The sequence below is a fragment of the Phialemonium atrogriseum genome (assembly GCF_030411735.1).
Source record: "Phialemonium atrogriseum strain 8032-3 unplaced genomic scaffold QBC33scaffold_25, whole genome shotgun sequence".
In the NCBI taxonomy this organism is placed as follows: domain Eukaryota; kingdom Fungi; phylum Ascomycota; class Sordariomycetes; order Cephalothecales; family Cephalothecaceae; genus Phialemonium; species Phialemonium atrogriseum.
The window spans coordinates 410,563-434,694 of record NW_026848162.1 but is presented as its reverse complement, the minus strand read 5'-3'; the positions used below and the strand labels follow the sequence as shown (position 1 = coordinate 434,694).

Here is a 24,132-nt window from a genome sequence, read left to right as displayed (position 1 = left end):
AAGCCCAAACTCACGCAACCGACAACAAACTCAACACAGCTGCTTACCTCAGAAATGTCGGAACATCTCAAGACACGACCGCTCTTCATTTATGGGACATTGCGCGCCCTCCCCTTACTCGCGTGGGCTCTGACAGGAGATGCCTCAAACACCGCAGCCGTGGCAAGTCTTGCACGCCCAGGCAAGGTCTATGGCTACGCACGATTCTTGGTGCGAGGGTGTGATTACCCAGGGGTTATCCAAGGCGACAGGTGCTCATCAGTCGATGGACTTCTACTCACATTCGAGACGTCATCTCAGCGGAAAAAGCTGGATGATTTCGAAGGAGAAACATACAGAGTAGCACCTGTTTCCGTTACTCTTGACACTGGAGAGACGGTCGAGGCAGACATGTACGTCTGGGCTGGAGAAAGGGGTCAACTTTCTACGGAACCCTGGGAGTTGGCATCATTTGTCAACGAGAGGCTCCAAGACTGGCTGGACCTTTTTGAGGGAATGGTGTTGGTTGGTGAAGACTGAGGGATCGGTTGATAGCAGGAAGCTTTGGAGGCTTTTAGCTCCACTGCTGTTGCCGACACACGATTCTCGCAGCACCAGCGACCGCGCATACATATGCAGCCAAGCGCTAGGTTCTTCGAGGGGCATCAAGAGGGGTTGCATGGCAAGAATAACATCTTGAGGGTGGTTTGAGTAAGTTTAACCCACGCTTTCGCTTGTCTCTGGCGACCTAGCTCACGCTGTATAGTTCAGCGACTGCTGAAATTAGATCGCGCTTGGCCCGAACTGAGAACTGCATGGCGGGTAAGATCCAGCTAGGACGATCAATGGTGGTGGATGATTTTGCACAGCCAGCCAGATGGCATGCCACAAATGACGGGCAATCTTTATCGGGGTGTTTTCGACTTCCGCATTCCGTTAGGCTAGTTCGGACGATGAACGGAGGCTACTCGTCACGCTCTGTTCGCCATACCTCCCATCCATTTGCAAAGCCAGAGTCAAACAAACGCAACGCCTCCATGGGCAATCAAGTGGTAGAACGAACTGCATCTTTGCTTCACTATTTACAGCACCAGTGTCCACCGTCCCACGAAGTCTCCAGTTGCCATGTGTTAACCTACTGTCCACCTGGGCCGATAAGGCGGCGTAGATCATCGAAGCTCTCGCCTGGAGTCGTAACTTGGTCGAAGGACGCATGGATAGCGAAGTCGACGAACTTCATGACAAATCGAGCCCACTTGATCATTTCGTCAGGGTCAGTTGTCCCTTCGTGCTGACGGAACTCGATTGTATCATGCTTCTGGAGAGACGTGAAGTTCGCCTTGATCCCTTTATGAGTAATCGGCAGAACCTGAGGTTTTAGACTCTCTTACCTTGAAGAAGCGTGAGTCGGCGTATCCATCATAGCCAACGTCTTCCGAGCAGTAGTTGAATCAACTGGCAGATTTCAACGATGCTTGTGGTATTGCTGATCCGATCATAAACTTGTGGCAGTTTCAAGTATCGGAGCAGGTCATTGTTGCGATTGGGCATGATGAATTCATTATCCGTGGAGCGATGCGCCGGGTGGAACTGTACATACCATATTGATGGAGAAGCGCAGACCGCTTCTAATGCGATAGAGGTGATGTTGACGCCGTTTTTTTCTTGCAGAGGGAAGTCCACGCGTTTTGGGTTGGAAACCCAAACAATTGGAGGCTGATTGATGTGTAAGGTACGGAGTACGGTGCAGCCCCACACCTCAGTCCTATACCTCAGCCCTACACCTCCGCCCCACCCACCTACACTTGGCACTCTGCACAAGGTGAGAAATACTCGCAGGTACCTAGGTACTGTACCTTGGTACGTACTAGGTGGATCGGGAGGGTCCGCTCTCACGTACTGTAATCTTACGCCTCGATTTGCTAAGTAATAACATCGCTGATACAGTAATAGCATCGCTGATACATATTCGATGGTATGCACAGTCGGTTGCTGATGTGTGTCGGCATGTTGGATTTGGGGAGAGGAGTGGAGGTTCATGCATGGTACCTGTGCCTGGCTTCTAGGTCCCATCAGCGCTAAAATACGTGGGGGCCTCTGTCACATGAAGGGGAGACAGCCCAAATGGCGAGCACGCACGTGCCACGCCGCGTTATTGTGGAGGGGTTACATAGGTAATTTGTTGTTTGCAGGCTGACTTTCGCTTTTCCACTTTTCCTCCATTCATTGTTGCCTGCGCTGAGCAACCTTGTCACATACCCATACTAGGGGACAGCAAAGATGAATGATCTCAAGAATCCAAACCCAACCAGCCCGGCATTCGAGTAGGGGAACTAGGATGCGTCGCTTACTGGTAAAGTCTGCACCAACAACAGCTTGGAAGATCTGATCGACCAGATGACAGCTAAGCATCCACCACCAACGCATCTCCGAGATGGCCCGACTCTTCCCCAAAACATGTCTAGGCGACTGGACCAAGGGGTAGAATGTTGCATTCCGCTCAATCCTCCGCCATTGTGTGGCGGGTGAGAAGCTTGATATCGATTGGCCTTTGGATATCGGTTCCGCCACCCAGTTCTTGCTGGGAACTGGCCCTGATGGCCGACCATCTTATCGACATGCTCGACCTGCCATAGCCTAACAGCCATATCTGCATCATGTGGGACGAATACGCGTGGATCACCACTGTGGAGGGCAAGATCCCCGACTGCAAGCACCGCCGGGGCATCATCTACGACGAGCTTTTCTCGCGCGGCTGCTTCGTGCGGGGCGGCCCCGAGCAGGGCGGGCCGTTCCTCCGGTTTATCAAATACGTGGCAAGCGCACTGGTGGAGGCGAACAAGTCCCGCGAGGGCACGATGAAGCAGATCGAGGAGCTGGTTGCTTTCGTGGATCGGGCGAAGGAGGTCAACAAGCAGCAGGCTTACTTACCAGATGCCTGAGGTGCGTGGTCAGTCGCAGGCTTGGCGAAGGTCGATTGGAGGCAGATTCACGATTCTCTTCGCCCCGCTAGCACTGGGGCGTTGAGTGGGCAGTTCTGGGAGGGAGCGGGGTTTGATCGGAATGACCCGCCAGGATGAGAATTCGACAGGACTTGCTTTGTATTTTTAACTACGATATGACGACGGCGGTGGGATTGCATTTTTAGCTTCGTGAAGCCGACAGGGCCGGCATTGTACTTTAGAGATGATACCCCGAGACCAGGACACACACCGCTTGATCACCACGAACAAGTTATGCCCACAGCAGACAGTCTACTTATTCGAGTGACGAAGAGAGTTGGGAGATCTGCTGCAGATATACCTCGCCGCGTTTTCTCCCAAGAAACTACGGAAGAGGTCCCTCCAGGCCCAAATGCCAAACTTCCTGTAGATCCCGTGCACCTCTAGTTGACCTCGCCTCGTACTGCATTCATGTTCTCGGGATAGAGGCTATACCGGAGAATCCCGGTGTCCCGAGCCGGTCCGGGGCGACCTTCCCGTCTTTGGCACTCCTTGGATTGGAAACTTGGCAAGATTGACCGGACACAGGGATTACGGATTCAAACGAGGGGCCCCAGCGAACCAATGAATTGAGATCTGGAAAAGATAGCTACTCGGGGGTCTGTGCGGCATTCTTTCGTAAGACCCCTCCCACAGGGAAGGACAGACCCCCGAGTAGGACGCTAATGGAAACCGCCTCCCCAGATCACTCCGGGTTGGCTTGGTAGGTAGCTCCCGTCGCGTCACCACTTGGCGGGGAATCCTTAACCCGCCAAAAGCTATTTCACAACCCCGCCTCGGCTAATGTAGGGGGTGGAGAGTCGGAGAAAGTGGAGTCATCTCCCCGCACCGGAATGCTCAACAACCCGTTCCGAGTGGTAAAATTGGAGTTTGCCACGCTCCTACCCCAGACACTTCACCGTGTCGATGGCCCAAGTCAACATCAACAAGGCGTTACAATGGCCTTTGTTCGTCGCAATTCCATGGTAAATACGGCATCTGGCCACGCTAGAATACTCGAGAACCAATCCGGTGATGCACAAACAGAAGTCTCCAGGACTGGTTCCCCAGCTAAGCGAAGGAAGATATCAACAGCCTGTGAGCCGTGCCGAGCTCGCAAAGCACGCTGTGATGGAGAGAGGCCCATATGCGGCGCCTGTAGCCATAGACCGCAGGGCCAGGGGCATTGCTTGTACCGAAGGGACGAAAATGGGCACAAATTCAGCAACAGGTTGGTCGCCTATATTCTCAATAGCAAGTCGGCACACCAGCTAATAACATGGTGACACAACAGAAGATCGGATACCACGGAGCTTTTAGAACGAGTGCAGCAGATAGAACGGCGCCTCAATTCTGGCCAGAGTGACTCGTTATCCCACAGCTCTCCACACTTCCCCCAAGCACCTGTGGAGCTAGCACCGACCCCACAGAGCGAACTCCGGGCCCATCATCGCGGAAGAAGCACCACCCCTCCGGAGGATACCGGATTGGAGCCGTCTGGCCCTCCTCGTCCGTCTCACCGAGAGACAGTGCGGCCCGATGACACACCCTCACGGACATCGCCCCGGGGTGCCTCGACGGCAGTCGGAAGCGAGTCAAACCAATACCCGCCCAATCCCGGTGAGGATCCAGCATGCTCGCTCCCCCCCAAGGGCAAAGAGAGCCCTGTCAACGCCATGGGCGCGATTTCATCCGTGGATGGCAATCTACTGTCCAGCTCCGGCGCCTTCTACGGCGGCTCATCTGCGGCCCACTTTCTGCAAGAAGTCCATTGCAGTCTAGGCTGCAGCGCCAAACCCCACAATACGAACCGAGCCTCGTACGGACAGACTATGCGACATCCCGCTCCGCACCCCCGGCAACCCCGTCCCGCTCCCGGACTGGGCGCACCTTACGCATTCCAGCAAGATCTTGTGCTCCCGACCCGGCAGCTCGCCGATTACCTGCTAGACATCTACTGGACCAAATCCTACAACCTGTACCCCTTCATCCACCGCCGGTCCTTCCAGCACGCCTACGCCAACCTCTGGGCCAGCGCCCCCTCCTCCCAAACGTCCTCCCCCACCCCCGACCTCGGCCTCGGCTCTACCGGCACCTCGGACCCGCACTCCCCCGGCTTTCACTGCGCCCTCAACGCCGTCTTCGCGCTGGCCAGCCAGCTCGCCGGGCCGGAGGTGCCCCTATCCGACCGTCGCACGCTATCAGAACGCTTCTTCCGCCGGGCCGAGGAGCTGCTGCACGTGGACGTGCTCGACTACGGCAGCCTGGCTCTCGTGCAGACGCTGCTGATCCTGGCGCAGTATCTCCAGAGCACGCAGTTCCCGACGCGGTGCTGGAACGCCGTCGGATTGGCCTGCCGGATTGGGCAGGGGCTGGGGTTGCATGTTGAGGGTCCGGAGGGGGGCCGTGGGGGGGTTGAGGGGGAGATGCGGAGGAGGATATGGCATGGTTGCCATATCATGGATAGGTAGGTTCGATGGACTTTGTGTTGAGAGTGCCGTGTTTCGGCTTCACCATGCTGACTTGCTTGTCGTTAGCGTGACTAGCATGACTCTCGGACGACCGATGATGACCCAACAGCGAACTATTTCCGTGCCCCTTCCGTCCCCACTTGGCGATGACTTCGTTGAAGGTGAGGAAGTCGCCGGGCTGGAGGGTCCATCTCATGTCATCTTTTATAAGGAGACGATCAAATTGTACCACCTGCTTGGAAGGATCGTAACAGAGGTGTACAATCCTTGGTCGGCCAAGACGGCCGAGGATGACTCGAAAAAGGCCCTCCCGGCGGGCAACGATGAAGTCAGATCCATACTCGATATGAGCGAAGAGCTGTGCAAGTACGAAGAGAACCTCGCAGATATTCTCCACTGGCAGAGGGGTCAGCACCTGCGAGATGCCCTGCCCGAATCCGCATTATTACGAGGTACAGTCCAACGTCAGGCGAATGTTCTCCACGCAAGGTACGTCGATCCCCTGCATCATTCCCGTCCCGTATTATGGGGTATTTAAACAACCCATTATAGATATCTCCACGCCCAGGTCCTGCTACACCGACCATCGTTCATGCGTATCTGCCGCATGCTTGCATCGAACTGGCACTCGGGCCCGGCCTTCAACCTGAGCGACTACAGCCATCGAAGGTTCCGATCGAGTCTCGGGCTTCAGTCTTCGATCCAGTGCATCGTGGCGGCTGTCGACCTGATTACGACGTTGCACAAGTCGACGAGTGTGGATGCCGCCGGGGCGTGGTGGTACACCATCTTCTGTGAGCCTGAGATGCACCCAATTTCGACCACTGGTCAAGTTGCTATCGGTAATTGTATGCTAACCGACTCCGTTCATGTTAGACCTCTACTCAGCCGGACTAGTGATTGTATTATCAAAGTCTTGTCTGCCTATACATGGTTATATCGACAAGGATGCGGTAGACCAGGCCTGGTCGGACTGCCGTGCGACAATGCAACTTCTTGGGCAGTATGGAAGTGCCGCAGAGCACGGGCTGCGCAGCCTCTGTGCGCTACATGAGCGTCTTGTTGTGACAACTCGCGGTACGTGAACTCTTGGCGTGAGCCCATTATCAGCTTTGGCCGGCTGCCCATGGACTGCCCATGATCTTTTCCCACCCTGGGCCCCCGGGGGGGATTTCACGTTCGCTGAAACTAACTATACGACTGTCCAGAGTCGTCCGCAGTTGAATCCTGTCCTCAACACGAGACGGATATGTCCGAAACACACCAACTAGCACAAGGCATATCTAATCCATTGCCACACGTGCCTGTCAGTGACAAGGAACTACATCGAGAGACTCTCGACGAAGTGGGGCGGGTTGAGGCGGACGACATCTGGGCTTCGAGACTGCCGCTCATTGATTTCGTGGATCATAATAACGATTTGATGCTTCCTAGTCTATTCTATGATAGCTGGTGATTAAAGTTCCGAGCATTTACTGGACATACATATAATAATATCATGGTCTAATTACATGTTCACGCCCCCACGTTTCTTCTATGGTTATCTGTGGCCTGGCATGGCGACTTTGCCACCAACTGCTGCGTGATCTGGTGCAGACGAAAGAAACCCAGCGAAGAAATCTTCCAGCACATCGTGTTCTTCGATTCCAATTATTGCCGATATATCTGGAAAATGGTGAGTATGAATCCCTACTAGACTGGGAGTGGAAGGAAGGGCAAACACTCACGTTGGTCTGGCCGCACGATCACCATCGCCCCGGTCTTCTCGGAACATCCATAGACCTTATACGCATGGCCACATCCAGAGTTATAACTCTCGTCGTCTACGAATACCTTGTTCAGGTCTTAGGGGTAATCAGTTAGCGTGTCCGCATGAGTGACAAGTGGGAGATAGAGCACTTACTTCGCAGCGCGAACGGGCCAGTGTAGGGTAAGAAGAAGTCTGGAATCTGCTCTAGCTCCACTCTCGTTCTCCTCCCCGACAAAACGATGATGCATTCGATGATACTGTCCATATCGCTTGTGGCAGGCGTGCATCGGCGAATGGGGCTCCTCTCAGAGTCCAAATAAGCGGCGAGCTGTACGCATAATCAGTCACTGGCACGATTCTGGAGGGAATCCGATGTTCAATATCATCAGACAAGAGCCGTCTCACCTCATTCAATCTCTCACTTGCCCCAGCCTCCAGAACGTCGCCCGCGAAGATCACAATCCGCCATCGCCCATCCGACCGAAGCGTCTCCGCCAGCTGCATCGCGCGCGCATCGCAATGCCGAACTACCTGAGCGCTCGGGAAGCGCATACCGACGGTTAGCCCCGTCGCCAACGCCAGCGCCGGCGCCGATTTGCAGTGTGTCGTGTCCATGGTAATGATCGAGTCTTGGTACTTGGTGGCAAGTCCGGCGGTGATGACGCCGGACCGAATAAAATGCTGAGCGAACACCTCTGCTGGTGTGGCGTGCCCGTCTGTCGGTTTGGATTTTGAGGAGAACGACCTTGCAAATTCTCGATCGAAGTTGATTAGATCGTTTGCGACTTTCCCCCTTTCCAGCGTGTACGTGTCGAGGATGCTTGGCGACGCCTCCCCCCTCAATACGGCCGCCAGCTTCCAGCCGAGGTTGTACCCGTCCTGCAGGCTCGTGTTCATGCCCTGTCCAGCCTTTGGAGAGTGCGTGTGACACGCGTCCCCGGTTAGGAACACGCGATTGTGCCTGTTGAACTGGTCGGCAACCCGCTGGCCGATGGAATAGGCAGACCACCACACCGTGTCGCGGACTTCCAGCGAGTACGGCGAGAGGATCTCTCGAGCCGAGTTTTGGAGATCTTCCAGCTTGACCTCCCTTGCTGTTGTGCCGGGCGGCAGCTCCACGTAGAACCTCGTTAGTGTACCGCCTTCTCGAGGCACGATAAGGAGGCTTCCCAGGTCTGTCTTGATGACGGTCTTCTTCCGGATATCGGGAAAATTGGTGTGGGGGTACACATCCATGACTCCCCAGACAGAATCCGTGCTGTCTCCGACCATTTTGATACCAAGGGATTTGCGGACAACACTGTGTGCACCATCACAGGCCTGAGGATGCAGCCTGGTCAGCTCTGACAAGAGAGTGCAACAATGATGGGTGAAGATGGGGCGAGGAAACGTACAAGAACATATCTTGCATTGAACTCAACCTCCGAGCCGTCCTTGTCTGCAACAACGGTCACACAGAAAGAGTCAGGATCGGCCACAGCCGACTCATCGACCTCGACACGCTTCACCGTGAAACCGTAGCTGACTTCCTGGCCATTGAAGTCCTGCATGGCATTCAGAAACAGGCCATTTATCCTGCCTTGATTAAGTATCACATGTGGCTGGTGCGAAAGCCCGGGCTGCGTATCCGCAGTCCTCGCGGTACGGACAATTCCCTTGTGGGCGTCGTCTCCGCCAGGGTGGTTGGACCAGAAAGTAGTTTCAAGCACGTGGTAGGACTCCCGGAGGAGTTCCTCCGACAGGCCAAAACTCTGGAAGATCTCCACGGTCCGACACTGGACGCCGTCTGCCTGTCCGAGGTGTAAGGGCCCGTCCCGGGACTCGAGAATCTTGCAGCGCAGCCCTCTTCTGGCGAGCCAGGTGGCGGCGCAGAGACCCGCCGAACCGCTGCCGCAGATGATGACATCCACCTTTTCGGCGACCATGTTGATTTAATAAAAGAATATGGTCCCGTGGAGAGAACGGCGTAGTACAACACAGAAGAAAGAACGTTGGTGGCGTAGAGGAGATGGGGTTGGCGGGTATGATGTCGTCCTAGATCGGCTTATCCAACGCGGTGAGTTCTCGCGAAAGTGAGCTAGCTCGGTCCGGGGAGACAAGTTGAGGGCATGTTGAATATATAACTACAAGAACAACAACATTCCGGGCGACGAGGTAATTAGTACCCGAATCTATGATGCGCGACCGTCGAGTCGAGCAGACCGGCAATTCGAAGCGGAATCGCAAACGGAACGGAACGGAACCGGGTCGTTCCTTACTACGTTCCTGTCGTACCCAATGTCCGGGTGTCATGAATGGCCATGTGGTGTGTTTCCGGCAAGTCGGTTGGTCGTTCTGCCCCAGCCAAGACCCGACACTGCGACTGGCCCGGGATAAAATCGTTCCAATTCCGTTCCGGTCCCCACTTTGGACGGGATCTTCGGACCTGTTCCGGTGTGGGGTGCAATGGCCCCGAATGAGTAAAGCGTGAGGGGCTAGTCGTTCTAGCAGGATCCGTTCCGCTCCGAGCATCTCAGTGTCTACATTTGTGGGCTTCGGTCGGCATATGTAATGTAGGAGGAGAAACTCCCATCTCGCAGTAATCCCAATTGAGCGTGCTTATGTTAAGGCCGACTTTTTGGTTGTTCCCACTTACAATGGATTTGGTAGACTTTGAGGTTATGATTGTGGGCGGGAGACAGCACTGGGGGCATGACAAGCCCATCCGGATAGCAAGATCCTACTGGTCGAATCGGAAGGCGGCTTAGGAGGCGCTGCTACTAGTCGAAGGGTCGACTCCTACTGTGGGCTCTAATTGCAGCTGAAGCAGAAAGCAACGAGGGCCGTGGCGGGCGTGTGGGATGAACGTTGTGGCCCACTGCTGCTGGCACCATCAACCCACGGGCACTCTCTACACGCCGGGGGGAAGGCCTTGGGACGCATCTGCGGCTGCCCGGCAATGGAGGGAGGCCGTGCAGTTGCCCAGGGTGGCAGACCACTGGCTGAAGACCGTCATACCCAAGGACGCAAGCGTGTTGATCCGCCTGCCACTGTCTTGCAACATTTGCCGCTATATGGCCTCCGCGGTTCACAACGTCATGTCTTCTGAGAGTACAACTCGCGCCGAGCAGGCAGGACGGAAGCAAGCGTAAGAGAACATGAAGATATTAAACTCACTTCTAGGACACAAAGAAGACATGTTCAGTACCTGGTGTCCACGGGAACGAACTTTGGCATGAAATCCCAGCACATCAATGCGATGCGAGATGTTCTCGAGGGGTTACGGTTCGAAGACACGGTCGCAATCGGGGCTTGGGGTTTTAAATGGCACGGCAGCGACAAAGGAACGCTGGGCCAGCCCTCTCACCATCCCCCTCGGAGGATGTTTCGATATCCCGCTGCCATGTCCTTGGAGTTCCGACACCCCCAATCTATTTGCCGCCGGGTGATGTGCGGATGGCGACCAATATGCCGGGAACGCCATCAGACTCATGGGACGGCGCTGGCGACCGGATAGGCTGCTGGTGTTGCAACCGCTTTTTGTGCCAAGAACCGCGGCGACCCTGCAATAATGTAACAGCCAACACCCACAACACCCACAACACCCACAACACCCACAACACCCACAACACCCACAACACCCATACCAAGCCATGTACCAGCCCCGCCAACCACAAACGGCATCCTCAATAGCCGTACATTCCGTCTTGTTCTTCCGGGGCCGAGTCGCGGGAATCGGCGAGCGGACGGGTATCGGAGGGAAGCGCTATCTGACGCCAGATGATATTGGAAGTTGCATCATTTTGCGCCATCGGCATGTCTCCCTGCAGCAAACCACCCCACGCTCTGCAGTCGCCATCCTTGACTCTGATGGCATGTAAAACTCCGCATTCTTGCGCCATCACAAGGATTCTGTGAGATGTCTAATATTTCCCTTGCGCCATACGCCACCATCTTTGCAATCGTAGACATTGATAACCAATCTCCTTGGCTGCATTATAAACCCCCGTCTTTACTCACCTTTTTGGCCAGCATGGCCGACCAAGCCCGGCCGATGTCCGAGACGAGCACGATCCATCAACCAATTGCGGTGAGAAACGGGCTCCGGTTGAAGACCCTCTTATAGCTAGCGGCTGTACCGCACTGTTGATTCTGTGGCTGTCATGTTTTCGACCATGACTGCTGCCGAACATGCGTGGGGCGCCTGGCATGCCGTCCTTGGATTTGTCTCCCAAGACTAGCCTCTGATGGGAGGCCATCCGCCTTCAGCCGCAACCGCGACTCCGAAAGACTATCCTTATTCGCAACTGACGAGCATCTATTGCACCATGCCCCGTCCCCATTTCGACTATGGCGGCCACAGAGTCCAGTCCTGCTCGTCAGCGTGAATTCAAGGTCGAATACACAAGGGCCTAGATTCTTCAGTGGGCATGTGGTGTGTCCATTGCGTGCTTCTCCCTAATGATTGGAAATCAACTGCCGCAGGAGGATGCAGTTCAGGCCTAGAACACCACTCAAGACCTTGTCTCCCCGCTTCCCTGTTCCCGTCTTGGGCCCAGAGTGTGTGTGGTGAGAGGAAATCCGTGAATATAAGGTTCTCCTACGGACCCGAGAACCAGCGTGTCGGAATGAACTTTCAACCACCCGCATCCCTCATGCCCTGGACCGGCTCAAGGCCCAGTTAAGCGACAGGATGCCCGTAGTTATCATCAAGCGCGCGACCGGCGCAGTCCAACAGCCATCCGTCCTGCTCTCCCCGTCTTCCGACGACGATGATAAGAAGGCCCCCTACGACGTGACCACCGCTCCGGTGTCCGACATCCCCCCTCTGGGGGTGGCGAGCGAGGAGAAGCGGTTCTGGTGGCAGCGCACGCGGGGCTTTGACGGAGAGGCCGTGGCGACGCTGCCATCCGTGTACGACGACCCGGACACGGCCAAGCGATACCAGCCACGCAGTGACTGGGAGAACTTGCACCGTTTCGACCCGCTGGCCCGCTGGTCTTGGAACGAGGAGAACCGCCTCATTCGCAAGATTGACCTGCGCATCATGGTGTTCGCGTGCATCATGTTCATGTCTCTCGAGCTTGACCGCGCAAACCTGTCGCAGGCCGTTACGGATAACTTTCTGGGCGACCTTGGGCTGACTACGAATGGTACAGTGCTCTCTTTTGACTCCTTTCACTCCCTTTCTTGGCCAGTATTCTTGGCTTCTCCGTTCACACGGCTAACGCCCCCCTCCCTGCAGACTACAACCTCGGGAACACAGTCTTCAAGCTTGCGTTCCTCTGCGCGGAGCTCCCATCCCAGCTTGTCAGCAAGTGGGTGGGTCCCGACCGCTGGATCCCAGCCCAGATCATGCTCTGGAGCTTCGTCTCGCTTAGCCAGTTCTGGTTGAGCGGGAGGCAGTCGTTTCTTGTCTGCCGCGCGCTTTTGGCCATCTTCCAGGGCGGTTTCATCCCAGATGTGAGTTGCCGATGGTGTTTGTCAGTGTGCATGCGGTGCAGGAGCTGACTTTTGATATGTTTATCTGCTTGTGCAGATCATTCTATACCTGTCGTACTTCTACAAACACCATGAACTTACTCTGAGGCTGGGCTTCTTCTGGACTGCCATGTCCCTTGCCGACATTGCAGCCAGCCTCCTAGCTGCTGGTATCCTTCATCTGAGGGGTCACAATGGCCACGCTGGGTGGAGGTGGTTGTTCCTGATAGAAGTGAGCTCACCGATCCCCATTCCCTTGCAGACACTCTGATTAACATTGAAGCTACAGGGACTGCTCACCTTTGTTGTTGGGGGTTTGGCTTTCGGTCTAATGCCAGCGTCCCCGACACAGACAGCAAATTGGTTCAGGGGGAAGAAAGGATGGTTCAGTGCTAGGTAGGGACGCATGCTGGCCTTTACATATTCAGGGCATACACTGACGGCCAATCACAGGGAGGAGACCATCATGATCAACCGGGTTATCCGTGACGACCCCAGCAAGGGTGACATGCATAACCGGCAGCCCATCACTCCGAAGCTGCTCTGGCAGAGTCTCAAAGATTACGACCTCTGGCCGCTGTACGCCATCGGGCTTACCTTCCAGATTCCGATGACGCCCCCTGCCCAGTACCTGACGCTGACACTGCGCGGCATCGGCTTCGACACGTTCCACACCAACCTCCTCGTCATCCCCAGCACTGTCCTGCACATGTGCACCCTGATGGCGCTGACGTACGCCGCCGAGATTGTGGGCGAGCTGACGTTCGTTTCCATGATAGCCCAGATCTGGGCGCTCCCGTTTGTCGTCTACATCTACGCCAACGACATCACCAAGATCAACCCGTGGGTCGCGTGGGGGGTCCTGACGGTGCTGCTCTCTTATCCTCTGCGTAAGTGTCTCGAAGTCCCAAGCTATCCTAGTTGAATAAGCAACCCGCCTCACCACAATCACAAAATATGAGAGATGTAAGAAGACACCAGAGAGCTAACCTGCATCCCCCGTTAACAGCCCACGCCATCCAAGTGGCCTGGAACTCCCGCAACTCCAACACGGTCCGCTCGCGCACCGTCTCGGCAGCCGTGTACAACATGATGTGCCAGGCCTCGGGCATCATCGCGTCCAACATCTACCGGGCCGACGACGCGCCGCGCTACCGCCGGGGCAACCGAGCCCTGGTCGGGGCCGTGTGCATGAACTTTGGCATCTACTTCCTCACCAAGGCGTACTACGTCTCGCGCAACCGGAGCAGGGACCGTAAGTGGGCGGCCATGACGGACGACGAGAAGAGGACCTACCTAGAGACGACGACGGACCAGGGAAACAAGAGGTTGGACTTTAGGTTTGCGCATTAGATGGGCCGGAGGGGATCCCGCTAGGGATGGTGTGGTGACTGGAGAGGTTGGATTAGGGAGGTTGAGGGGCTGGCCGTGGGGTTGGTTCTGATATTTAAATGATATTATTCTGTGGCTGTTTGATATTGGTTGACTCCCCTGCTGTTGTACTCCCCTGCTGTTGTACTCCCCTGCTGTTGTGTTAGGTTTGTGAGCTGGTGGAGACCTCACTCTCTCCGCTCTCTTCGAATCCGATGGCAGCATAATTACTTGCTACTTTTATATTTCCTAGACTGTTGCTATCTACAATCTAATTTTGCTGACTCTAGCAACGCCATCGGTTTCACATCAGTCCCTTTCATTGTACCGACCCTAATGCGTCGAGGTCCAGCGATGGGATCGCCTTAAGACGAGGCGCCAGTAGTTGACCCAATGTCACCCCATCGGATGTTGGAGAACACCACGTTGGCGTCAGGATGGTTGGCCTGGATATTGGTGGGGTTGCCCTCGGTGGTGTTGCAAGGCCCATTGGTGCCACTGTCCAACCATTGCATGAACTGGCCGCCGTCGTTCCAGATGCTGAACACCAGGACCATTCCCCGTCCGAGGGCCTTGCCCATTTCGTCCAGCCCCCCGTACGGCGCGGCCGATGTGCAGCCGGATGCCGTGATGGTGTCGGTGCCGTTTGTAGACGCGCTGGTGATGGTCTTCCCGTCTTGGATATAAGACCGTGTAATCTTGCTGAGACTGCCCGTCGTCGTGCCGTCGTCGGTGATGAACTGAGTAACCACAGAGAACGGTTTTGACGTGTCGACCTTGAGACCGGGTCCATAATAGTCCTTGTATCCCCGGGCGTAGGGGTTGAATCCGCATCCGCTCTTGTCGCAATCGCCGTTGGCACAAGGATGGGGAGTGAAAGCGTTGGCAGCGGAGTTGGCCTCAAGAATATCCATCTCGTCGCAGCAATAGCCGGAACGGTCCGTGTTCAGTGTGCCGTTTGTCCAGGTCTGAACTGGACACTGGGCATCGCAGTATCCCGAGCCATACTTGGCTCCGCCGGTGTTGTCGGCGTTCCTTCCGCCTGTCCGGTCCATCTCGGAAAGATACAGGGCACCGTTCTCGCCGCAGGGGAGTGTAGACAGATCGACTTCGAAGCTCAGCTCCTGACCAAGGAGCTGGAGCATGGCGTAGTCGCCGTCCGAATCGAGAAGGTAGACGCGAGGAGAGACGCTCGAGGTCGTTCCGTTGTTTTGCATGAATTGCTTCAGGGTCAAGGCATCCTTCGACGTCGTGATGCCGCTGGACTCGTAGTCGGCACCTTCGATGAAACAATTCTCGGCGCAGGTTGCTTCATCGGGACACAGCGAAGGGACCACCCCACCCGCCGCCGTGCAGGAGGTGCTACCGTCGGCGGTATGGATCCAGCGGTAGTTCCAATCGAGGACCACCGAGGTGTTTTGTTGTTCGCAGCCGCCGCTTGTCGTACACTTCCACGTGGACAGCTGCGGGTGGACCTCGGGGGTGAAGTTGCCAGGGTTCTGGGCCTTCACACACAATGGCAAGACTGCCAAAGCTAGGCCTGCCAGACTTTGTACGACTTTGTGCCCCATTTTCGGCAGTTAAGGGAGACGGGAGCTTGTGTTCGTTGAGGGAGAAAAATCCAAAATGCTGGGCGAGATGCCAGGAAATCCAAAATGTCAAGGGAAGGCATTTATCCCATTTATTCTCTTCGTACATCGAGCACCAGTTTATGAGCAAGATCCCAACGGGGCTGCCTCCATGCAGATCCGGCAGCTTTTGGTCCGCGCCTCGGCCCGTTGGTCCTGGAACGGCAGATCTCGCCCGCACGGACTAGCCCGATCCAGATCTCGGAAGCAGATCTTGGCAAAGCCCCGTTTTCTCCGGGGTATGAACGCCGGCCCACCCACGCTGGCGTAACTCTCCGCGGCTCATTTTCGTAGGGCAAGGTCCTCCAAGATGCAGGCAGCCTTGACGTCATTCATTCCATGGGGAATCATTGCCAGGTTGAGGAGCAATGTAGCATCGAACCCCCGGGCCAGAGAACAGACAAGACTGGCGATCATCCACTTGTTGTAACTTTACCAACCCGACAACGGAATCATGGGATCTTCAGGGGGGCTACCGGCCTTGGCCAACTCGGCCCTATCTTGGCGATACACATTCCGGGAACATGGCGAGCTGGGATGTTTCAATATAGATTAATCTAGTTTAATATACATATTTACAATACGTGGTTCAGGTTATCTCTGCGCCCTATGAAACCCTTTTCCGCAAATTTCGAGCCCCTCTAACTATCCCAAGGTGGCCATTTGTCTCAAAAACATGGTCTCGTTGGGTTACGACGCCTATCAAAATGCGTCGTTCAGCAAACTTGGAAGAAATGTCGCGGGCAAAGCGTATTATTATTGCGTGGCCAATCACCTCCCTGATCCAGACAACCGAGCAAACCGAAGGAGTTAATTAGCGTCGAGAAATACAACCTTGCTATCAGTGGACAACCCAATGATTTGGGCAATTGATCGACGATCTTCCCAAGCCAGTCTCTTCCACTCACTTGTACTGGCGGCTCCAAGCTCCAAGACGAGGGTACACTTTGCAACTCCCCTCCTGTCTCTTGAGAAGGCAGAACGGCAGTGGTCAATGCTGTTGCAGGCAGTGTGCGAGTTCGGTTGTTTGGTATGTATTGTATGGTATAAGTCACCTGATCTATCATTACTGTCTCTACGTTATGCCCCTGCTGCTGCCGTTGCTGCCAGGCTAGAGCGAGACCCAAAAACAGCCCCGTTCAGAGGTTTTTAACTACCCACATACCGGAACGGAATGGCAGACGATCAAACTTGACGTGTGAAGCTCTGTGAGAAGTGGAATTGACATGTGACGTATACAAGAAGACGTGAGGTTGCCGCCGGGGGCGAATATCCTCGGCAGCAAGGATTTCTCTTGTATAGCAGACTTCATGAGTGACGGGCCGATAGACCCGACAGAGTTGACGTGACGTTTTAAGAGTCTCCTGATACTGCTGTGTTGCCCAAACAGTCTCTCGGTGCTGCCGCTTGCGTTGTTGAGCTTCTGTGCCCGTCTCTTCGGCAACACCATCAAGCCGTTTTGACCGAATTTCTTGGCGACGAACTTGCTGTCCAAAAGCCGAAGCTGCATCGAGGTCCAGGCTATTGGAGGGATGTAGAGACGAGTTTAGCAATTCTCTCGCATGATGGCGTTGATTGACCCCGGTTCGGGCAAGGCAGGAACAGATTTTGGGAAGCAATGGGAGACCCTGGCTGTAGCTGCGAAGCTGGGGAGTAATATGAGGGAGGAGGACAAGACACTGCGGTGGAGCTGGGAGGTAAGCTTCTGTATTGTGCTTTGGTGCTGCTTTTTTATTACAAAAATCCGTGACAGATTCGCAACCGCCTGCTTGCATAGCGCCAATGTGGACACAACCATTTCAAGGCGAATAAACTGCCAGCGTGGTTGAGGTGATCTATGCTCCTCGCTCTACCATGCTTAACATAGATAGGTGCCTGAATTAGAACCTCCCAAATTGTATTTGTACTTTAGTGCCAAGAGATGGTCCATTTGGATAACCCCCACGCAAGGCCAAAACTCTGGTTATTCTCTAGGATATACGTAGCAGCACGAAATATTGTTGATGCAGGGGGAGAGGAGGGGGCGTGGTGGTATTAAACCTAGCGGGATGATCTCTCAAATTCACCCGGCTTAGCTGTTGGTTGTTAGTTAGTATCTCCAAACATGACATCGTGTCGCTTTCTGCTGAATCAAATTCCTTCCCGTTTCTAATCTGTGAATCACACCGAGGACTATTAATGGATCTGCGTCGCGTCGGTCTAAGCCCCCAACTAGCCACACAACCCAACCGAAGCCAACACCTCGGCCACAAGAATGGCACGGGCTGGATCCTCTCTGCCGCACCCGACCCCCGCACCCAACTGACACGGCGGTTTCCGCCGCCAAGCAACGACATGCACTCTACTCCCCCTCCTCCCTTTCAAGTTCCTGTGTAGCTGACTCGACACTCTTAATAAATGTTTAGTTGATGACAGGGGTACGGTTATTATTATTGAGTCAGTGACGGGAGGAGAGCGGAAGTAATGCAGATTCAACGATGGAAGAATCGAACAGTAGTTATTTGGGAGATAGTGGAAAGATCGTGTGGAACGATAGTCTGAATTGAACTGTCGATGCTTTTCGGCGTAAAATAACTCAAATATGTCCTCGTGATGTTGACCAAAAGAAATTGAAACTACAGACCTATCGTCGTGTGCTGCTATTAGCGAGGAGGATACCTCTTGACGTTTACATCTTGGCGTTTACATCTTGACGTTTACATCCCAGCTAAACAGCGTAAACTTCCATTTACCCCAGCCAACATGAAAGTCAAAGTGACTCGACAGGCCCATGGAGGGCGGATCCGTCTGGCTGTTTTGGTTGTCGGACACTGGGCTATTCACAACCTCCCACTGCTGACCATCAGTCCTGAGCTTCTCCTCCTGGCTGCGAGCTTCGAAGGAAGATTCGGACCACGTAGCGACGGCAGTTCCTAATGCCCTTCGAGTCAGATATGCACTACTCAAGCTGAATAAATAAGGGGGAGGTGAGAGGGACGATACCAGCTGTAGACTCCTCCTGGCCATCGGTCTTGCCGCCGTCATGGCCGCGTGCTTGAGATGAAGACTCGGGCCGCGTGGAATTTGCTGTTGCTGTTGCTGTTGTGTTTGATGGTTTTCGATACGTGCCTCCTTGCTGTGACATTTTGGCAGATGAGGTTACGGTAGGTAGGCGGTTCTCATCAGATGACTCGAGAGTCTTGGAAGGCAAGAAGGGTAAAGTGGAAAGATCAGAAATGGAGGTCAATTTAGTCAATGCCACGTGCATATCATCTAACCAAATCACAGCCCACCACGTGCCGTTTGTTCTACACACCATAGAGGTGCACTACCCCGCTCATGGCCTCAATGACACCCTAGTGATATCCCCCCTTTTTCTTGCACCCACCACATACTAGTAATCATTGCTGCACTTATCGCTAGGGGTCAAATAGACACCAAGGTGGAAACCCTTGGGCGGATGCTGATCAACTGTGCCGTTGGCGAAGATGACGCCAGTGAAGACGGCAGCAGGGGCTGCACCTGTCTGGTCTGCAGAGTCAGGGACAGTAGTATCGGCAGTAATATTGGTGCTGCTACTGCTATTCAGAGCCCCATCGGCGCGGCTTTGGATAGCGGCGTCGGCGGAGGGGTGGGGAACCTTGAGCAGCGGGTTCTTGTTGGGTGACACCTTGCAGTTCTGGCTGACCATGTACAGGTTCAGGCCGATGGCGAGGGTCTGGATCTCGGCGCCCAGCATGTCGAAGTGGGTGGCGCCCTCGTCTCCCACCCTGTTGGTGATGAGCTGGCCAATGTAGTCCTGGAGAATGACGGTCGGGAAGGACTCGGGCGACATGGCGTTTACGCCATCCCAGTACAGAGCGGGATTGCTCGCCTTGACAGCGTAGTTCTCGAGACGCCACGCCGTGGCGGCGGTAAAGTCTGGGGTGCATTGCCACTGCATGATAAAGAATTTGTCGGCACCCGTGTTATCCCTGGACACGCCGTGCATGCGGTTAATCTGCGCAGCAGAATTGTCCTGGGGAGTCGTCTCCTGCGCCCAGTAGTCGTCTCGGCCCATGTAATCGGTACCGTGGTAGATGCCGGCCCCCGTCCTGAAAATGGGCTTGCTCCCCGTCTTGACGTCGCCGTCTGTCAGCAGAAGGACACAGCCCTTGCCATCATTGCGATCCATGAGGGACCCGGCGGTCTGCACGTCGAAACCAGGGTCTAGATCGCTACACCGGTTATTGATCTTTTCGAGCGTATCGAGGAAGTCGTTCGCCCTATCGGCAGTCCAGTATATAGCATCTCGCCCGTGGGCGGGGTCGTACTCCCCCACGTTGACCATGTACTTGATCCACCAGATGATGACTTCCCCAGGATTCTCGTCGGTGAACCTATTGACGTCGTCGATCATGTCATCCAGTTTAGCCCCGATGGCACCGTATGGAGACGTTGCAAGCTCGTCGATCAAATGCGCGGCGTAAAAGGTTCCGCCCTTGATACTGACCAGCCGCATATCAAAGTACCGAGACCCGACGCGCAGCTGGTTGTACATTGTCTGCGACTGCGTCTGCGTGTTGGATTTTACCCCGGCGCCTTGCCAAGCAGTGCCGATGGTCGACATGCCGGCATCGTGAGACCCAGGCATCACCACGTGCCTCAGCTGTCGGTCCTTGATGGTGTGGTAGATGCCCCTCATCCAATTGTACGGCTGGAAAGTCAACGATGATACATAGCCGTAGTCGTCGCTGCCTGTGATGACCAGCGTCACCCCCGAGGTCTGGTAGGGGTTGCGATACTCGCGCTAGCCAAGCCCCATGCCGGACAGGTCAAACACGGTGCGAATCGGGAAACCGTCCGGGATGTGCGTTGTCGCGTGTACCATGAAGGTCTTCCCGGTCCCCTCAATGCTGTAGTGCGCCTCGCCGTTGTCATCGACCGTCGTCTTCCCCGTGTACGACACCTTGTTCTGGCGGGCCTTGCCTGGCGGGATGTCGCCGAATTCAAAGGGCGAGATTCCACACGAGTGATTGTACGTGAGCACAAACTTGTTGGGGGTCAGGTTGACGATGGTGATGTAGTAATCTTCGTGGAGCGGCCATATGCTGTCGTTGAGGTACGGCATATAAAAGAACTCCCCATCAGGCATGTGGGCGTTGCTGTACGTGCGGTCGTTGGCATCGCATTGGTCGTCGTCCGACGGGGCGGGACTGATGGACGTCGGGGCGGGGCCGTTGGACGGCACGTCGAAGATGGAGATCTGTGCCCAGGCCGGGTGCGCCTCGATGGCGAGATTGTCGGTCGAGAGCACACCCTTGCCGTTGGCAACGAGAATGTTCTTGGCCCCGATGGCAATGACGTGCTGCAGTCGGTTGTTGTCGTGGTTCCCGTCTATCCACCACAGCGTCTTTTGGCATGTATGCCCGTCGATGCAGTCCTGCGTGTATGTGCTGAACCACGAGTATGTTCCGGCGCTGCCGATGTGGATATTCTGGCACCCTTCCATGACCACAGCCCACGACTCATCGCAGCCGTCAAAGTCGCCACCTTTGCAGCTGTAGCTCGGATCGCCGGGGAACTTGCCCACCACGTTAGCGAAGGGCGCGGGTGGCTTGGGTGTTGGCTGGTAGTAGGGCGACTCGGTCTGAATCATGGTGGTGAAGATGTTGCGGGCGTTGTGGAAGTTGTACTGGTAGTAGATGCTGTGCTCTGAGGAAGTGCCGTATAGCCAGGTTGCTTCCGTGCTCTCAACGAGGAAGCCCCGGGCGCTGTACACGGACACTTGTGTCATGTCGTTGGACGCCGAGTCGAGATCGTCGTCGTCGATCATATGGTCGGCCACCCACAGCCACATGTTGTCAAAGTAACCCGATGCTTTGGGCGTGATGTGCAGCAGCAGGCTTGCTGCGTTGCAGCGGGTTGGGTTGGTGCCAGTCGTGATGGGCGGGCACTCGGCCGGTGTTAGGCCTGTGCCCGCTGCTCCTCCGACTCGAGCATGCACATCCCACATTGCTGCCTGACCGGCACTCTTGGCTTTGACGTTCCACTCCATCAACACAGCGCCCGCAGTGCTGCCCTTGGTGGTGAGGATGAGATCCTGCATCTCGACAGAGCCCACGTCGCCCTCCTTCCCGACCTTCAGCATGACGCGCGGGTTCGCCGGGTCTGAGAACTTGTCCCCGTTGGCGGCAAACTGTGACCAGGCCTCGCCGACGATCTTGGTATCTTTGGGGATTGTCACCGTGTCTGTCAGGATGTATGTCCCAGAGTCGACAAATATGATCTTGCTCCCGTCGCCGTATCGACTGAGCGTATCCTGCACAGCTGCCGTGTCGTCAGTTTTACCATCGCCCTTTGCGCCGCCGTCCTTCAGGTGCACAAAGTCACTCGCAGACTTGTCTTCGTACTGTGCCCGCTTGCGCTCAAAGTAGGGGGATACATCGAGACCATCGGCAGCCGCGCCAAGAAGGGTCTTCTCCCGGGCGTATTCTACCGGGCCCTGTTTCCACGTGCGGGTGCCTTTTTGGTAGACAGGACCAACAACCCACTAGTATTTGGTCAGCAAGCCCTGTGTCAGAATTCCCTGGCAGGAGGAGCAGACTCACGCTCTTGTAATATCCCGAAGCAAGCAACTGATTCCCACTATTGTCGGCGACATTGCCACCCAACCGGACATTGTCGAGGATGAGCCCGGTGGTTCCAGTTCCGGGGTCCTTAGACAGGGCACCCATGATGATAGCCGAAGTCTTGATGTTGGAGAAGGTCGAATCCATAAAAGAGACGGAGCCGATATTGCCGTCGCCGTTGTCGCTGACAAGCCGGAACCCTACATCGGCGCCATCCACCTTCACACTCTTCCACACCCACCCCCAGTCCCAGATGAGCTGCACTGCCGTCGCGCAGCCCTTGAAGGTCATCCGCGTGGCGCTGAACTGCTGGTTGCCGCCGTCTGCGTATTCACATTGTTAACAGGGTAGATGTCCTGGGGGCGATCAAGTGATACAGGGACAAACTCACAGAAGCCAAAGTTGCCGCCAGTAAATGTCACGTCAGACATGACGCCGCCGCTTCCGTTTTCGGAGAACATGCCTTGTTGGGTCTAACGCAGCGTCCGACTGTCAACGGAATTGCCCCAACCGACCCCCCTCACATCTGTCGTAAGAAAGAGAGTAGTGACTTACAGTTCCCGTCGTGGCAATCAACTCAACATTCTGAATACTCGTAGCCTGTGCGACCTGGTAGTGGACAGCACAGACATAGGCATCTGGGTCTGTCGCAGTGATGTCGACCCTGATGTTCCGTATCTGACTGTAAAACCTCCCAGTGTTGATGTACCACTCGAGAGCATTGCCGTCAGATCCATCGCCGCCACCATCGACGTACACGTCAGTAGACAAGACACCGAGGCCAACAAAGCTAGAGGCACCTTTTATGATGGGCCAGTTGTTGGCATCTCCAATGATCTGCGTCCCGAACATGATGGATATGCTGCTCGAGACAAGGTACGTGCCTGACGGGAAGTATACGATGGCGTTCTTGGTCGTTGAACCGTTGCAGCCTGCGCCGCAGCGCTTGCCGTCGCTGATGGCCTTTTGGATGGCGGCAGTCGAGTCCTGAACCGGTTAGAATTTATCTCTTTTCACTCTAGCCGGTTCTGCCTTGACGAGAAGGGGCAAGGGTGTTCACTCACAGTCTTGCCGCTGGGGTCAGCGCCGTAATCAGTCACGACATTGCGGAAAACCTGGTTTGGCAGAGTAAGCAAATGCGCTATTCTAGACTGGCTTGTTCAGGGAGACCAATACCTTGTAGCTACCATCATCACCCCATGGAATCGTCCCCTTTCGCTCCAGATGTTCCATCCAAAAGGTTCCTGCACGCCTCTGAACCGGGGAAGAAGCAGTGCTATTCGCAGCTTCAACGTCAGCTACAAGGGCAGCGGCACGGGCAATCTCCGGCGTAATGTCTAGCAACAAGGGCGGAGCTTCATCATCAGCGCCAGCGTTGTCCCTCTTCATGATGACAGTGCTAGGCTTGAGCTTGTAGCGGTTGCGAGCCGGTTTGTCGAGCCGAGCTTTGTTTAGCTTGGTCATCTGTACGATAGCCCCCTTGACGATCTTGCGCGCGGCATCAATGTCCGACGCTGTTGGGTTGTCGAGAAGGGGGGGAACAGATGCATCCTCATAGCGGACGTGTAAGGCATGGGGGTGCTGTCGCGGGAATACGGCAGCATCTGGGCCATGGGTGAGGCCCGCAAAAGTTTGGAAGGAGAGACATGCCCATGCCAAGGCTAGGGTAGGACTCTTCCACATGATGATGGTAACAGAGGAGAGAGTTAGAACGAGGGAGAATGAAGGAGAACGAGGGACAGCAGTTGATCAGCGCAGCAGACTGTGGACCCAATGATTGAGAGAAAGACAGTTGACAACCCGACTGGGGATGATTGTCCTCGATGATCTTTATGGGTTCGACGGCAGAGGATAGGGGGCTTGCCCTCTCCTTCACGATTCAACCGGGTCTATATTGCCACC

At 55.2% G+C, this 24,132-nt stretch overlaps 8 protein-coding genes across 8 annotated transcripts; 4 read left to right on the top strand and 4 right to left on the bottom strand.

Moving 5' to 3' along the window:
* The first annotated feature begins 24 nt into the window (after positions 1-24).
* On the top strand, positions 25-629 carry QBC33DRAFT_203470 (uncharacterized protein). Its single transcript, XM_060422616.1, has one exon. The coding sequence runs from the start codon at positions 55-57 to the stop codon at positions 517-519; it is 465 nt and encodes a 154-aa protein (XP_060280552.1). The 5' UTR covers positions 25-54; the 3' UTR covers positions 520-629.
* Positions 630-2,204: 1,575 nt separating this feature from the next.
* Positions 2,205-3,209, top strand: QBC33DRAFT_572716 (uncharacterized protein). Its single transcript, XM_060430668.1, has one exon. The coding sequence runs from the start codon at positions 2,637-2,639 to the stop codon at positions 2,919-2,921; it is 285 nt and encodes a 94-aa protein (XP_060280551.1). The 5' UTR covers positions 2,205-2,636; the 3' UTR covers positions 2,922-3,209.
* A 492-nt stretch (positions 3,210-3,701) lies between these two features.
* On the top strand, positions 3,702-6,943 carry QBC33DRAFT_547797 (fungal-specific transcription factor domain-containing protein). Its single transcript, XM_060428779.1, has 6 exons — positions 3,702-4,191; positions 4,255-5,427; positions 5,498-5,920; positions 5,984-6,225; positions 6,308-6,508; positions 6,640-6,943. The coding sequence occupies exons 1-6, from the start codon at positions 3,815-3,817 to the stop codon at positions 6,885-6,887; spliced, it is 2,664 nt and encodes an 887-aa protein (XP_060280550.1). The 5' UTR covers positions 3,702-3,814; the 3' UTR covers positions 6,888-6,943.
* On the bottom strand, positions 6,502-9,132 carry QBC33DRAFT_572714 (2-polyprenyl-6-methoxyphenol hydroxylase). Its single transcript, XM_060430667.1, has 5 exons — positions 8,576-9,132; positions 7,587-8,501; positions 7,335-7,509; positions 7,159-7,275; positions 6,502-7,096 (listed from the first exon to the last, which is right to left on the bottom strand). The coding sequence occupies exons 1-5, from the start codon at positions 9,104-9,106 to the stop codon at positions 6,972-6,974; spliced, it is 1,863 nt and encodes a 620-aa protein (XP_060280549.1). The 5' UTR covers positions 9,107-9,132; the 3' UTR covers positions 6,502-6,971.
* A 1,287-nt stretch (positions 9,133-10,419) lies between these two features.
* On the top strand, positions 10,420-13,994 carry QBC33DRAFT_595716 (major facilitator superfamily domain-containing protein; the record flags this gene model as incomplete). The annotated part of the gene is made up of 8 exons (XM_060431846.1): positions 10,420-10,439; positions 10,812-10,840; positions 11,891-12,313; positions 12,406-12,623; positions 12,700-12,873; positions 12,931-13,037; positions 13,095-13,531; positions 13,651-13,994. 8 exons carry the CDS (start codon positions 10,420-10,422, stop codon positions 13,992-13,994), a joined length of 1,752 nt encoding a protein of 583 aa, XP_060280548.1.
* A 316-nt stretch (positions 13,995-14,310) lies between these two features.
* On the bottom strand, positions 14,311-15,583 carry QBC33DRAFT_595713 (concanavalin A-like lectin/glucanase domain-containing protein; the record flags this gene model as incomplete). Its single annotated transcript, XM_060431845.1, has 1 exon — positions 14,311-15,583. The coding sequence occupies one exon, from the start codon at positions 15,581-15,583 to the stop codon at positions 14,378-14,380; it is 1,206 nt and encodes a 401-aa protein (XP_060280547.1). The 3' UTR covers positions 14,311-14,377.
* A 2,631-nt stretch (positions 15,584-18,214) lies between these two features.
* Positions 18,215-18,841, bottom strand: QBC33DRAFT_572713 (uncharacterized protein). The gene is made up of 2 exons (XM_060430666.1): positions 18,623-18,841; positions 18,215-18,552 (listed from the first exon to the last, which is right to left on the bottom strand). Exons 1-2 carry the CDS (start codon positions 18,762-18,764, stop codon positions 18,323-18,325), a joined length of 372 nt encoding a protein of 123 aa, XP_060280546.1. The 5' UTR covers positions 18,765-18,841; the 3' UTR covers positions 18,215-18,322.
* A 172-nt stretch (positions 18,842-19,013) lies between these two features.
* On the bottom strand, positions 19,014-23,913 carry QBC33DRAFT_595710 (pectin lyase fold/virulence factor; the record flags this gene model as incomplete). The annotated part of the gene is made up of 7 exons (XM_060431844.1): positions 19,014-20,408; positions 20,487-22,151; positions 22,210-22,553; positions 22,622-22,703; positions 22,786-23,217; positions 23,295-23,345; positions 23,407-23,913. 7 exons carry the CDS (start codon positions 23,911-23,913, stop codon positions 19,014-19,016), a joined length of 4,476 nt encoding a protein of 1,491 aa, XP_060280545.1.
* Positions 23,914-24,132: the final 219 nt, after the last annotated feature.